This window comes from Bos javanicus, chromosome 24 (genome assembly GCF_032452875.1).
Source record: "Bos javanicus breed banteng chromosome 24, ARS-OSU_banteng_1.0, whole genome shotgun sequence".
Lineage (NCBI taxonomy): Eukaryota > Metazoa > Chordata > Mammalia > Artiodactyla > Bovidae > Bos > Bos javanicus.
Genome location: NC_083891.1, coordinates 21,031,101 through 21,043,937, shown reverse-complemented (window position 1 = coordinate 21,043,937; position 12,837 = coordinate 21,031,101). Strand labels below are relative to the sequence as shown.

General features: G+C 38.9%; 1 protein-coding gene across 2 annotated transcripts in view; it reads left to right on the top strand.

The window, feature by feature from the left end:
• Positions 1-12,837, top strand: part of ELP2 (elongator acetyltransferase complex subunit 2) — a 47,671-nt gene that overhangs the window by 24,173 nt on the left and 10,661 nt on the right. For both annotated transcript variants that reach the window (XM_061399580.1, XM_061399581.1), the window contains exons 12-17: positions 4,558-4,707; positions 7,540-7,728; positions 9,832-9,901; positions 10,420-10,515; positions 10,658-10,715; positions 11,303-11,375. In XM_061399580.1, coding sequence (XP_061255564.1) covers positions 4,558-4,707; positions 7,540-7,728; positions 9,832-9,901; positions 10,420-10,515; positions 10,658-10,715; positions 11,303-11,375 — 636 coding nt within the window. The remainder of the gene's footprint in view (positions 1-4,557; positions 4,708-7,539; positions 7,729-9,831; positions 9,902-10,419; positions 10,516-10,657; positions 10,716-11,302; positions 11,376-12,837) is intronic.

Sequence of the window (12,837 nt, the reverse complement as noted above, 5' to 3'; positions counted from 1 at the left end):
CGACCCCATAGACGGCAGCCCACCAGGCTCCCCCATCCCTGGGATTCTCCAGGCAAGAACACTGGAGTGGGTTGCCATTTCCTTCTCCAGTGCATGAAAGTGAAAAGTGAAAGTGAAGTCGCTCAGTTGTATCCGACTCTTAGTGACCCCATGGACTACAGCCTACCGGGCTCCTCCATCCATGGGATTTTCCAGGCAAGAGTACTGGAGTGGGGTGCCATTGCCTTCTCCGACAGGGAGGCCTGGCGTGCGTGCTGCATTTCATGGGGTCGCAAAGAGTCAGACACGACTGAGTGACTGAACTGAACTGAGAGGGATTTTGGAGTTTTGCCAAGAGAACACATTGCTCATAACAAACACCCTCTTCCAACAACACAAGAGAAGACTCTACACATGGACATCACCAGATGGTCAATACCGAAATCAGATTTATTATATTCTTTGCAGCCAAAGATGGAGAAGCTGTATACAGTCAGCAGAAACAAGACTGGGAGCTGACTGTGGCTCAGATCATGAACTCCTTATTGCCAAATTCAGACTTATATTGAAGAAAATAGGGAAAACCACTAGACCATTCAGGTATGACCTAAATCAACCCCTTATGATTATACAGTGGAAGTGACAAACAGATTCAAGGGATTAGATCTGATAGAGTGCCTGAAGAACTATGGATGGAGGTTCGTGACATTTTACAGAAGGCAGCGATCAAGACCATCCCCAAGAAAAAGAAATGCAAAAATGTAGAATGGTTGTCTGAGGAGGCCTTACAAATAGCTGTGAAAAGAAGAGAAGCGAAAGGTAAAGGAGAAAAGGAAAGATATACCCATTTGAATCAGAGTCCCAAAGAATAGCAAAAAGATAAGAAAGCCTTCCTCAGTGATCAGTGCAAAGAAATAGAGGAAAACAATAGAATGGGAAAGACTAGAGATCTCTTCAAGAAAATGAGATACCAAGGGAACATTTCATGCAAAGATAGGCACAATAAAGGACAGAAATGGTATGGACCTAACAGAAGCTGAAGATATTAAGAAGAGCTGGCAAGAATACACAGAAAAACTATACAAAAAAGATCTTCAAGACCCAGATAATCATGATGGTGTGATCAGTCACCTAGATCCAGACATCCTGGAATGTGAAGTCAAGTAGGCCTTAGGAAACATCAATACGAACTAAGCTAGTGGAGGTGATGGAATTCCAGTTGAGCTATTCCAAATCCTGAAAGATGATGCTGTGAAAGTGCTGTACTCATTATGCCAGGAAATTTGGAAAACTCAGCAGTGGCCACAGGACTGGAAAAGGTCAGTTTTCATTCCAAACCCAAAAAAGGGAATGCCAAAGAATGCTCAAACTACCACATAATTGCACTCATCTCACACGCTAGTAAAGTAATGCTCAAAATTCTCTAAGCCAGGCTTCAGCAATATGTGAACCGTGAACTTCCTGATGTTCAAGCTGGTTTTAGAAAAGGCAGGGGAACCAGAGATCAAATTGCCAACATCCGCTGGATCATGGAAAAAGCAAGAGAGTTCCAGAAAAACATCTATTTCTGCTTTATTGACTATGCCAAAGCACTTGATTGTGTGGACCACAACAAACTGGAAAATTCTGAAAGAGATGGGAATACCAGACCGCCTGACCTGCCTCTTGAGAAATCTGTATACAGGTATTACTGGACATGGAACATTGGTTCCAAATCGGGAAAGGAGTACATCAAGGCTGTATATTGTCACCCTGCTTATTTAACTTCTATGCAGAGTACATCATGAGAAAATCCGTAATTACTGGGAGAAATATCAATAATTCTCAGATATGCAGATGATACTACCCTTATGGCAGAAAGTGAAGAAGAACTAAAGAGCCTCTTGATGAAAGTGAAAGAGAAGAGTGAAAAAGTTGGCTTGAAACTCAACACTCAGAAAACTAAGATCATGGCATCAGGTCCCATCTCTTCATGGCAAATAGATGGGGAAACAGTGTAAACAGTGAGAGACTTTAATTTTGGGGGCTCCAAAATCACTGCAGATGGTGACTGCAGCCGTGAAATTAAAAGACGCTTGCTCCTTGGAAGAAAAGTTATGACCAACCTAGACAGCTTATTAAAAAGCAGAGACATTACTTTGCCAAAAAACGTCCCGTCTAGTCAAAGCTGTGGTTTTTTCCAGTAGTCATGTATGGATGTGAGAGTTGGACTATAAAGAAAGCTGAGTGTGGAAGAATTGATGCTTTTGAACTGTGGTGTTGGGGAAGACTCTTGAGAATCCTTTGGACTCCAAGGAGATCCAACCAGTCCATCTTAAAGGAAATCAGTCCTGCATATTCATTGGAAAAACTGATGCTGAAGCTGAAACTCTAGTACTTTGGCCGTACTGATGCAAAGAACATTTGAAAAGACCCTGATGCTGGGAAAGATTGAGGGCAGGAGGAGAAGGGGACGACAGAGGATGAAATGGTTGGATGGCATCATCGACTCAATGAACATGAGTTTGAGTAAGCTTTGGGAGTTATGATGAACAGGGAGGCCTGGCGTGCTGCAGTCCATGGGGTCGCAGAGTCAGACACAACTGAGCAACTAACTGAACTTTACTGAGAAGGATTTTATGATGCTAAAATTAGTTAATACTTGTACAGTGTGAAAAGCAGGGCCTGACACATACTTGATACTATATATTTTAAATAAATTGATGAAAGAAGTCAGAACATAGAGCAGAATTGAGTCATCAGAGTTTGAACGTGCATCTAATGGCTTCCCTTACAAAGGAAAAATTCATGTATCCCGAGTGGTGCAATTGGTTAGTGCATGGTACTTATTTAGGTACAGATTCATGAATTTGCTTGACCTTTAGTTTGAGAGCTTTGTAATAGTTGTGTCATATAGAAGGATTTGAATTCTCAGTACATGCAGTGATTCACTTTTCCCCTTTGTATCTGCCATTTGGAGTTGACCTTTAAGATTGTTTTTACTATTATATGAACTAGGGAATCATTATCTATGACACTTCCAGATTTTTTTAGGATAAATTTAATTTTGTTCTTAAGAGCTCCTTTGAGCCATATTTTATCTGGTCTTTGAGGGCCTTCATGAGAAAAAGCATTAGATGAGAAGGAGGACAAACCTACTACTCAAACCAGAGGACAGAATTTCACTGTACTTTTGCTTATAACTTGATTTCAAATTTATAATAGCAGTTTACCAAATATTTAGAGTAATTTTTTAATAGACTTTATTTATTGGAAAAATTTTAGATTTACAGAAAAATTGAGCAGAAAATAGAGTTCCCATTTACCCCTGCCACTCAAGCATGCATAGCTGCTTCCACTCTCCACATCCCACACACATTTGTTATAGTCAAGGGCAATTTCTAAAAACAAACGCTGAGCTTCAGAGCTGTGTTGATAGTCAACAGTGCTGTACTTTTTTCTAAATCTTTTGGGAATTCCCATTAGTGCTAACTTTAGAGTTAATTCTTATATTACAGAAGAAATTAACAGGATTTCTTTGTTCCAGCCTGTTTATGTTTTTGGCCAGAAAATAATATGGCTTAACCACATTCATCAGCGTTGGCTTTGAATGACCTTTTAGCTATTTACATAAATTTAATTTTTCTCTAAAGTTCAAGTTTTACACCACTTGAGTTGTTCCAAAAGATGCTTTGTGGACATTTTCTATATTTCATTTCATTGTTGGAGAAGGCAATGGCAACCCACTCCAGTACTCTTGCCTGGAAAATCCCATGGATGGAGGAGCCTGGTAGGCTGCAGTCATGGGGTCGCAAAGAGTTGGACACGACTGAGCGTCTTCAGTTTCACTTTTCACTTTGATGCATTGGAGAAGGAAATGGCAACCCACTCCAGTGTTCTTGCCTGGAGAATCTCAGGGATGGCGGAGCCTGGTGGGCTGCCATCTGTGGGGTCGCACAGAGTTGGACACGACTGAAGCCACTTAGCAGCAGCAGCATTTCATTATTTGTTTACTGGTTACTGGTGCCGGCTCCCTCAGGAGGTAGACTAACTAGGTTTGATTTAACCTCTGTCCTCTACACGTGCAGCTTTCTACTTAACAAAGAGCTGGGCAGGCATACGCTCAGAATCTACAGACTCGTGTTACCCAGTACTCCTTATTATTTAGTTTGACAATTAAATACTTGTGTATTACTGATACCTAGTATGTGCCAGTGTTGTATAAATATAAATTCATCTGACTATCATAATGATTGTAGGAGCTAGGTAGCTCTTTTAGAGTAGAGTTAATTGAGGCACAGAAAGATTGGGTAATGTCTGGGTTCCAGGAGACATTCACAAATGACAAATGGAGGGGACTTCCCCAAGGAAACTGCTTTGAAGGACACAGCACATATTTGAATGTTTAAGTTCTATTCTACTTGACTGAAAAACAGAGCCTGTTACTGTGAATTTCCATCTTTTTTACTTAACTTTTCACCTTGTTTGGGAGCCATGGTCTTTCCCATATCAGACCTGAGGGCTGAAGGCATTATCGGACTTAATTTTGAATGAAAATACATTGATTATTTTGATGTATCATGAGCACTTTCATTGCAGAAAGAATGGACTCCAGAGATTGTTATTTCAGGACACTTTAATGGTGTCCAAGACCTAACGTGGGATCCAGAAGGAGAATTTATCATCACTGTTGGTACTGACCAGACAACTCGACTTTTTGCTCCTTGGAAGAGAAAAGACCAGTCACAGGTAAAACATCTTCCTTCTTGATGGATCCACTTGAAAAGAACATCCCTGAGTTCATGAAGAGAGGGGCAGCAACATAAGCCATTAGGGAAATGCAAATTAAAATGATGAGATGCCACTGCACACCCTCGGGATATCTGAGGTATAAAATACAGACAGTGGCAAGTGGTGGTAGGTTGCAGAGAGACTGGAACTTTCATACATTGCCAGTGGGAATGCAAAATGTTACAGCTGCCCTGGAAAATAGGTTTCTTGAAAACTGAAGCATTCCAAAGAAGACATAAGATGGCCAGGAGATGCGTGAACAGATGCTCAACACTAACCATCAGGGAACTGCAAATCAGAACCACAATGAGATACTCCCTTTCATCTCTCAGAGTGGCTGTGATCAAATAGGTAACAAACAGTGAATGGTGGCAAGGATGTGGAGAAAAGGAGCCCTCCTGCCCTGTTGGTAGGATCGTAAATTATAGCAGTGCTATGGAAAATGGAGTGGATGCTCCTCAAAAAATTAAAAATAGAACTACCCCATGATCTAGGAATTTCATGTAAATTTCTAGGTATTTATTTAAAGAAAACAAAACACTAATTTGAAAAGACACATCCACCCCCATGTTTATTGAAGCATTATTTACAATATTTACATGTATTTATTTAATGTAATTATTGTAAATAATTACATTATTAACAATAGCCAAGATATGAAAGCAGCTAAGTATCTAGTGAGTGAGTGAGTGAAGTCGCTTAATCATGTCCGACTCTTTGCGACCCCAAGGACTGTAGCCTACCGGGCTCCTTCCTCCATGGGATTCTCCAGGCAAGAGTAATGGAGTGGGTTGCCATTTCCTTCTCCAAGCTAAGTATCTGCTGATAGATAAATAAAGAAGACATGGTATATATACAGTGGAATATTAGCCATTAAAAAATGAGCCATTATAACTGAGTCAACTGTGCTGTACAGCAGAAATTAATACAGCCTTTTAAATCAACTATACTTCAGTGAAATTAAAAATTAAGAAAAAATTTAAAAGAGGAAAATAAAGTCTTGCCATTTATAATAAAATAGATGAATCTAGAGGATACTGTGCTAAGTGATACAAGTTAGATGGAGAAAGACAATGTGATATATATGTATAATCTAAAAACAAACGAACAGACAAAGTGAAGACAAACTTACACAAAGAACAAATGGGTGTTTTCCAGAGGTGTGGAGCTGCGCGAAGTAGGTGAAGGGATGAAAAGGCACAAACTTTCAGTTGTAAATAAGTCACGGGGGTATGGTATAGAGCATAAGGAATGTGGTCAGTAATGTTTTAATAACTTCACATGAGGACAGGTGGGTGGTTACTAGGTTTATTATGGTGACCGTTTTGTAATGTATTTAAATGTCAAGTCACTATGTTGTACACTGTGTTGAAACTAACATAATATTACATATTTCAACTGTATTTCAGTAAAAAACAAATTTAAGCATGCATGTATTCTTTATAATTTAAACAATTCAAATGTTAGTTGCCAAATTGTGTTTACTTTAGTTCCACAAAAAAGTTCTATTATACCTTGTAATTTTAGTTTTAATTCATTAGGAAACACCGTCAGATGTGTAGTAAAAGCTAATTTCTAATATCATATAGTGTCACTTAATAGTGGTTGAGCCCAGTGTTTATTGAAGAAACCTTTCAGTCTTGGCCCTAAGCTTTCAAAAACCACAATAAAACTTTACCACTGATAAATCATTGAACTGAGCTATACTACAAAGTATACTCAGTTTCTGATAAAAATTCATGAAACTGACTGTGCTAATGAAATTGGCCATTGGCATTTCTGCTTTAGCAGCATTTTGGTAGATTAAAATTAAGAGAGAACATTGGGAGCACACTATAGTCAAGCAAAAAAGGCAAATGATTTTGGAGTGGTTTTCAGTGACTCTTGGTAATTTGCTACCAGTATGACTCAGTTGTTGTTTACTCATGATCCTTTAAAAAAAAAAATTTCGGTAAATCAGACTTTATCCAAAGTGTGAAATTCTGCCCTTTGAAAGACGCTATCAGGTAAATGAAAAGATGAGTCACAAGCTGGGAGAAAATATTTACAAAACACATATCTGATAAAGGATTTTTATCTAGAGTCTACAAAGAATTTTTTAGAACTCAGTAAAAACAAAAACAGACAATCCAGTAAAAAAGAGGAGCGGGGGGAATGGGGCAAAAGATATTTCTCTGAAGATGATGCATTAATGGAAAGTAAGAACAGGAAAAGATTTCAGTACCATTAGTCATTAGGGAATGCACGTTAAAGCTATAATGAGATACCATTACATCGCTGTTAGAATGATTAATGTTGAAAGGCTGACTTGCACAAGTGCTGATGAGGGTGTGGGCAGCTGGATCTTTCTTACACTGCTGGTGGGATTGTAAAATGTATAGGCACTTTGGGAAATAATTTGACAGTTTATTAAAAATTATACAATCATCATTCAATTATCATACCCATAGGAAGTGTTTACTCAAGAGAAATGGGAGCATATATTCATACAGAGACTTGTAATGAAAGTTCATGACTGTTTTCTCAGTAAGACAGCTGGAAACAACCCAGATATCTGAGTAGGTGAGTGGATCAGTAATTTGTGGTATAGCCATACAAAAGGAATACTACTTTTGTATGGCTATACCAAGAAAAAAGTATTGAACTGTACATAACAACATGGATGAATCTGCCCCATGGTCATATTTCCGTGGCATAATGAATGATTTTATGTCTGATACTTTGCTTGTTGAAAAGAATTCAGTTTTTGAAATGTGCGATCATTTTTTTTTTATCTTTTTTGGCACCCAGGTGACTTGGCATGAAATTGCAAGGCCTCAGATACATGGATATGATCTTAAATGTTTGGCAATGATCAGTAGGTTTCAGTTTGTGTCTGGAGCAGATGAAAAAGTTCTTCGAGTATTTTCTGCACCTCGGAATTTTGTGGAAAATTTTTGTGCCATTACGGGTCAGTCAATGAATCACGTGCTTTGTAATGTGAGTATTCCCCTAAATGTTTTAACTAGATCTCGCTACTTCATATAACATTTTAAAGAAGTTTTACTTAAGACTGTAAATGGAGAGTATGGGTAGAAAGGAAGTCAAATCATTTTATCATTGGCTTGATAAATTTTTGCGTATACTGTACAGGCAGTAATTTAAATATTAGTATAATAAATTTTATAACAGGTAAGCCCAAGACACTGTTAAAGAATTAAAATATTAAATTAAGATACAAATACTATGTATATTCACTGTGTTTGGTAACTGTGATAAAACACAATAGGTTATATTTTCAAGGAGATTATCATCTCGGTGTAGATTAGGGGTAGGGGGCAGTGGAGCTCATGTACTTAAAATTGTTAGATAAAACCAGTTAATTGCTGAATCTTGTGTTGGCTAAAGTAATAGTCATAGGAGGAAGTGTCACTGCAGTAATGAGAAAATGGGGCTTCATTTGAATTTTGAAAGGGGTGAGTTTTTATTAATGTTCATTTTTACCCTCTTTCTACAAAAGATTTGAGCACTTATAAAAATACATAGGTTAGAAAAATTAGCAAGTAACCAGTTTTGAAGGAAGGGAAAGCAAGTAGCCAGGTAGTTGCATTACACAGAAATGCATGTCATACAGTCCTTTGCAGTCCTTAGAATTGGGTCACAAATTTGCTTCTGAGCTTGAGAAGGGTAAGTACACTTTTAATAGGCAGAAGGAAGGCATGAAAGGGAGCAGAGAAGTGGTCAGAGCTGCTTGAATGAAAAGTGTTACCAAGGGAAATGGAGAACTGGGGCAAGGTCTAGTGGTAGAGGACCTGGGAGGCAGACACAGTTGAGACTCTGGCACTGATGACGGGTCCTGAACAAAGGAAGTGATGAAATGCGCTTTGTGGGGAAGAGTGATGTGGGAGCAGGATACCTTTGAGCTCAGAGACTTTGAAGGCAGGGACATTAGCACTAGTCTGGGAGAAAAACAGAATCGTTTTAAAAGAAACGTCCAGCTGCACTTCCTAGAGTGTCCCATGGACACCTCTGGCCACAGGCTGTCTTAGTTAGGCAAAGAGGAAAGATCCTGTTACATAGTTCTAATGCTAATGGACAGAACAGGATCGAAAGAGGGGCCTGGATTGTGGTCATTAGACGGAGCATCGTGTGGAGGGCTGGCTGGTTTGAGGATCAAACAATTCTAGGGATTGAAATGTGGCAGTGGGATTTCATGAGAGGTTAGTCCCTGGTATATATTCAGTTCTGTGTCCCAAGATACAGGGATGCTGTAGACTGGAAAGCCGCTTGCTGCTTTTTAGATGTTTTTTTCCCCATGTTAAATATTGGGATATGTAGGAACGCCTCTTTTTTGCTGTTTTCCATGGTGTTTCATTTTCTTGGTTTCTAAAATGAAGCATCCTGTGTCTCCGGTAACCAATGTTGGTGAGTTTAAATTCCCATTGCTCATGTTTGTGTTCAGTTCCATCAATACAAAGTTTAGATTTTAAGAGATGCTGTTAGCTTATGGACATGTGCCAATTTTGATGGTTAGTATTTGTTTCACTTGTAATAACTTAATTGATATGCAGCATATAAACAGATTATTGCCACTTTAAAGAGTACTCTGTTGAAAAGTTTTAAAATACTCAAAATTTTAAGTGTGTTTAATGAAAATACTATGACTGTGGCTTCCTGGGAAACATGTTTGCATGAGCATCACTAGGGATGTACCCATGAGACTCTCTTGTAAATAAAGGTTCAGGCCTTCCATTTTCAGCCCACTCTTCGCTAGAAGCCATCACAGCGCTTTCCTTGTCAAACCCTGAAACTCACTGAACTGTGAGGGTTCAGTGATCTTGTGGATGAGAGATACCCAACTTTATGGATTGGGTGGGGGCTGGGGCTGGGGTTAGCTGGAGCCTGTCTGCTGGAGAATGAATGCTTAGCATTTCATCTCTTGGTTCAGAAAATCGAAGTCTGGGTAGATAACCTTCAGTGTAAGTGGTCTTTACACTGCTTCTCAGCATTAATGAGCATAGCATTTTTTTTTTTTTCCCCTGCAGTGCCTGAGGTAATAGTATCTTTTAGCATTTAAGACATGTCTCACACTTTTTATTCCAGCAAGACGGTGATCTTCCAGAAGGAGCTACTGTCCCTGCTTTGGGATTATCCAATAAAGCTGTCTTTCAGGGTAAGACTGAGTTCATCTGAATTCGTCTCCAGAATTACTGAACCTATGGTACTTACCACCTAGTCACACGCTTGTATAACATGTACTAGTGTTCATTACAGGTGATTTCTCTTTTTATAAATCACAGTCCAGGCATCTCTGCTCTCTGTCAGATATTTCATGGTAACTGCTCTGTGTGCCCGTGCACACCCTGAAATAGGTGCCGCTTTTCAAAGTGTATTTCATGGAGCACTTACAACCACAGATACTAATGTGGGTTGCCTGAAAAATGCGTTCCATAGTTTATAAAAAGTTTGGGAGATATTCGGTCAAAGGAAAAGGAAGGAATTGTTATGAAATTGACCACAGTGCATATGGAAAATACCAGAGCAGTGGAAATACCCTTGGCTTTGCAATCACGTGAACACAGCGTTCCTTCCCTTGAAGTGCCACCACTTTCTCACTGGTGGCCTTAACATTGGGATGTGTGTAGGAGACATGGGACCACATTCATGATGTTGATGCTTCTTTTAAACTAGGAGATATGGCTTCTCAGCATTCTGATGAAGAGGAGCTGTTCAGTAGTGCTGGTTTCGAGTATCACCAGGTGGCCTTCCAACCCTCCTTACTTACTGGTAAGAAAAGGCAAAAGTATGGTTTACTAGAAACACTAGTACACATAGTGTGGCATGTGTCACTGCTGACCTGAATATGTGCTTCAGAATTCACTTGCGTGAAAATAGAAAAATTAACCGCAACACTGTAAATTTATTATAGAACCTCCCACTGAGGACCATCTGCTGCAAAACACTTTGTGGCCTGAAGTTCAAAAACTGTAAGTTAAACTATACTTAGCTGTTTGGTCTGATTCTATCCTAACTTGTGATACTTTTCCCCCCACAATTTGATTTTCTCCTTTGCTTTCCTCTTAGCCACATTCCCCCACCCCCAGATCTAAAGATCTCTTGGTAGCCTTCATAAGGGGTGAGAATCAAACTTTACTTAGATTTTTATAATGCTGTGTATTATAGTTCCTAGATTTGTTGGTTTTGATTTTTTAAAGTGGAGAGGCATAGCACCATTTTTTTTTTTTAAACTATTACTCTTTTTTTTTTTCCTACAGTGGTTCCCTATCCAAACCTTTCTGTGATTTGTTATTAATATTTATTATACTGACTGGCTAGGGGTGAAAACTTGTATTTAATTTAGTAGTTTGAATAAGTTATATTATTGCTAGGAAGCTGTATTTTTCTCCACTCTCTGCTTTTACCCCAGATACTTCCCTTGACAGAAATGTTTCTTAAAAGAACTCTGTGTTAGCTAGAGAGATTAATGTTTTCACATTAAAAAATTTTGCAGCATGAGATATATAGATACATTTCCTAAAACAGAGGTCATCCATTTTTTCTTTTTGAATTTTAGATACGGACATGGCTATGAAATATTTTGTGTTGCTTGTAGCAATTCAAAGACTCTGCTTGCCTCAGCTTGTAAGGTAGGGCATGTTACTTTTCTGTTCTGCTTGGTCACAGGTTATTTCAATCAGGCTCCTGCAAGCTTAGTGATACAGGCAGAATTCGACATGAAAGGCCACAGGTGCCTGATTTTTCTGAATCTTGCTTTCTCTGCCTCTTTTGCATCTGTCTCTTCAAAAGCTTGCAGTTGCCTTTTAAATCTATCTCAGCTGCACATTTTTGTTTTTCAGTACTTGGCTTGAGCCGATTTATGCCCCTACTCAAAAACTATTTAATCAGATATCTGAAAATTAGACCTAAAAACGTGATAAAAATTTTTAGTAATGGGAGTCCTGGAGACACAGGGGAAGGCAAAACCCCGTGTGCATTCCATCTGACCATTTCTCGAGGCCACTCCGGGTGCTGACCTAAAGGAGTCGAGTCCCTTGGCCCATGCCATGGTGAGGCAGGGGGGCGGCCCGGGCAGCGAGTCACCAGTAGGTGGCGCTGCAGAATTGTGCACTTGAGACAGTGGCCTGGGAGAATGGCCTTGAACTTGCTCTTCAGTGTTTATATCCTGTGGAGGATTATGTGAAGGATCTGAGACCCACACATTCCTCTGAATTTCCGCAAATTATCTACTTGTTTTAAACAAGAAAATACATTTATTTACTTGTTTTAAGCATGATGGTAAGAACTGCCCATCTGGATGGCCACCTTTGGGTTTCTCTGTTTTTGGTTTTTTTTCTGTATGTTTGTTTTTTGTCTGTGCTCTTGCTGTGGCTTCTTGCTGTTTGCCTGTGTTGAGCTGAGGGTCATCCTAAGAAATAGTGTCATGCTCCTTTTCCCCCACCCTTCTTTGTTTATTGTCCTCTTTGTGAGGGTGGTCCTGAGAATTCTTCTTTCTGTTAATACAGGGGCCTTTGGGTAGAATAGGGCATAATAGCAATAACAACTGTGCTTCTATTGAGCAAACTTTTTTGTGTCTTAGAGCACTGTTATTCATATAATTATTTTCTCCTTTTCAAGTTGGCTCACTTGTAACTATTCAAATCTTATGCCCAGTTCTTCATTGTATTGTTTTCTTATTACTGAATTTTGAAAAGTTCTGTATATACACTGGATACTCCTTTATCAGATATTTGCTATGTAGATAATTTTCCACAGTGGCTTGTCTTTTCCTTTTCTTAGTGTTTTTTCAGAGGGCAGAAGTTTATGTTTTGGTGAAGTCTAATTTATCACTTTTGTTCTGTGTTGAGTTTGTGCTTCTTGTGTAGAATCTTAAGTAATCTTCGCCTGACTCAAAAATCTTCTGCGTTATTAAGCATGTTTGCTGTGCATTATGACTCTAATTCTTTATCAGGTTGCAAAATCTCCCTACAGTTTTCTAGTTTGCAGAGAGTTTTTTATCAAGAATGGATGTTAGATTTTGTCATATTTTTTTCTTTGTTGGCATATCATATGTTTTTCCCTTTTAATTTATTAATATGATGAATTACATTG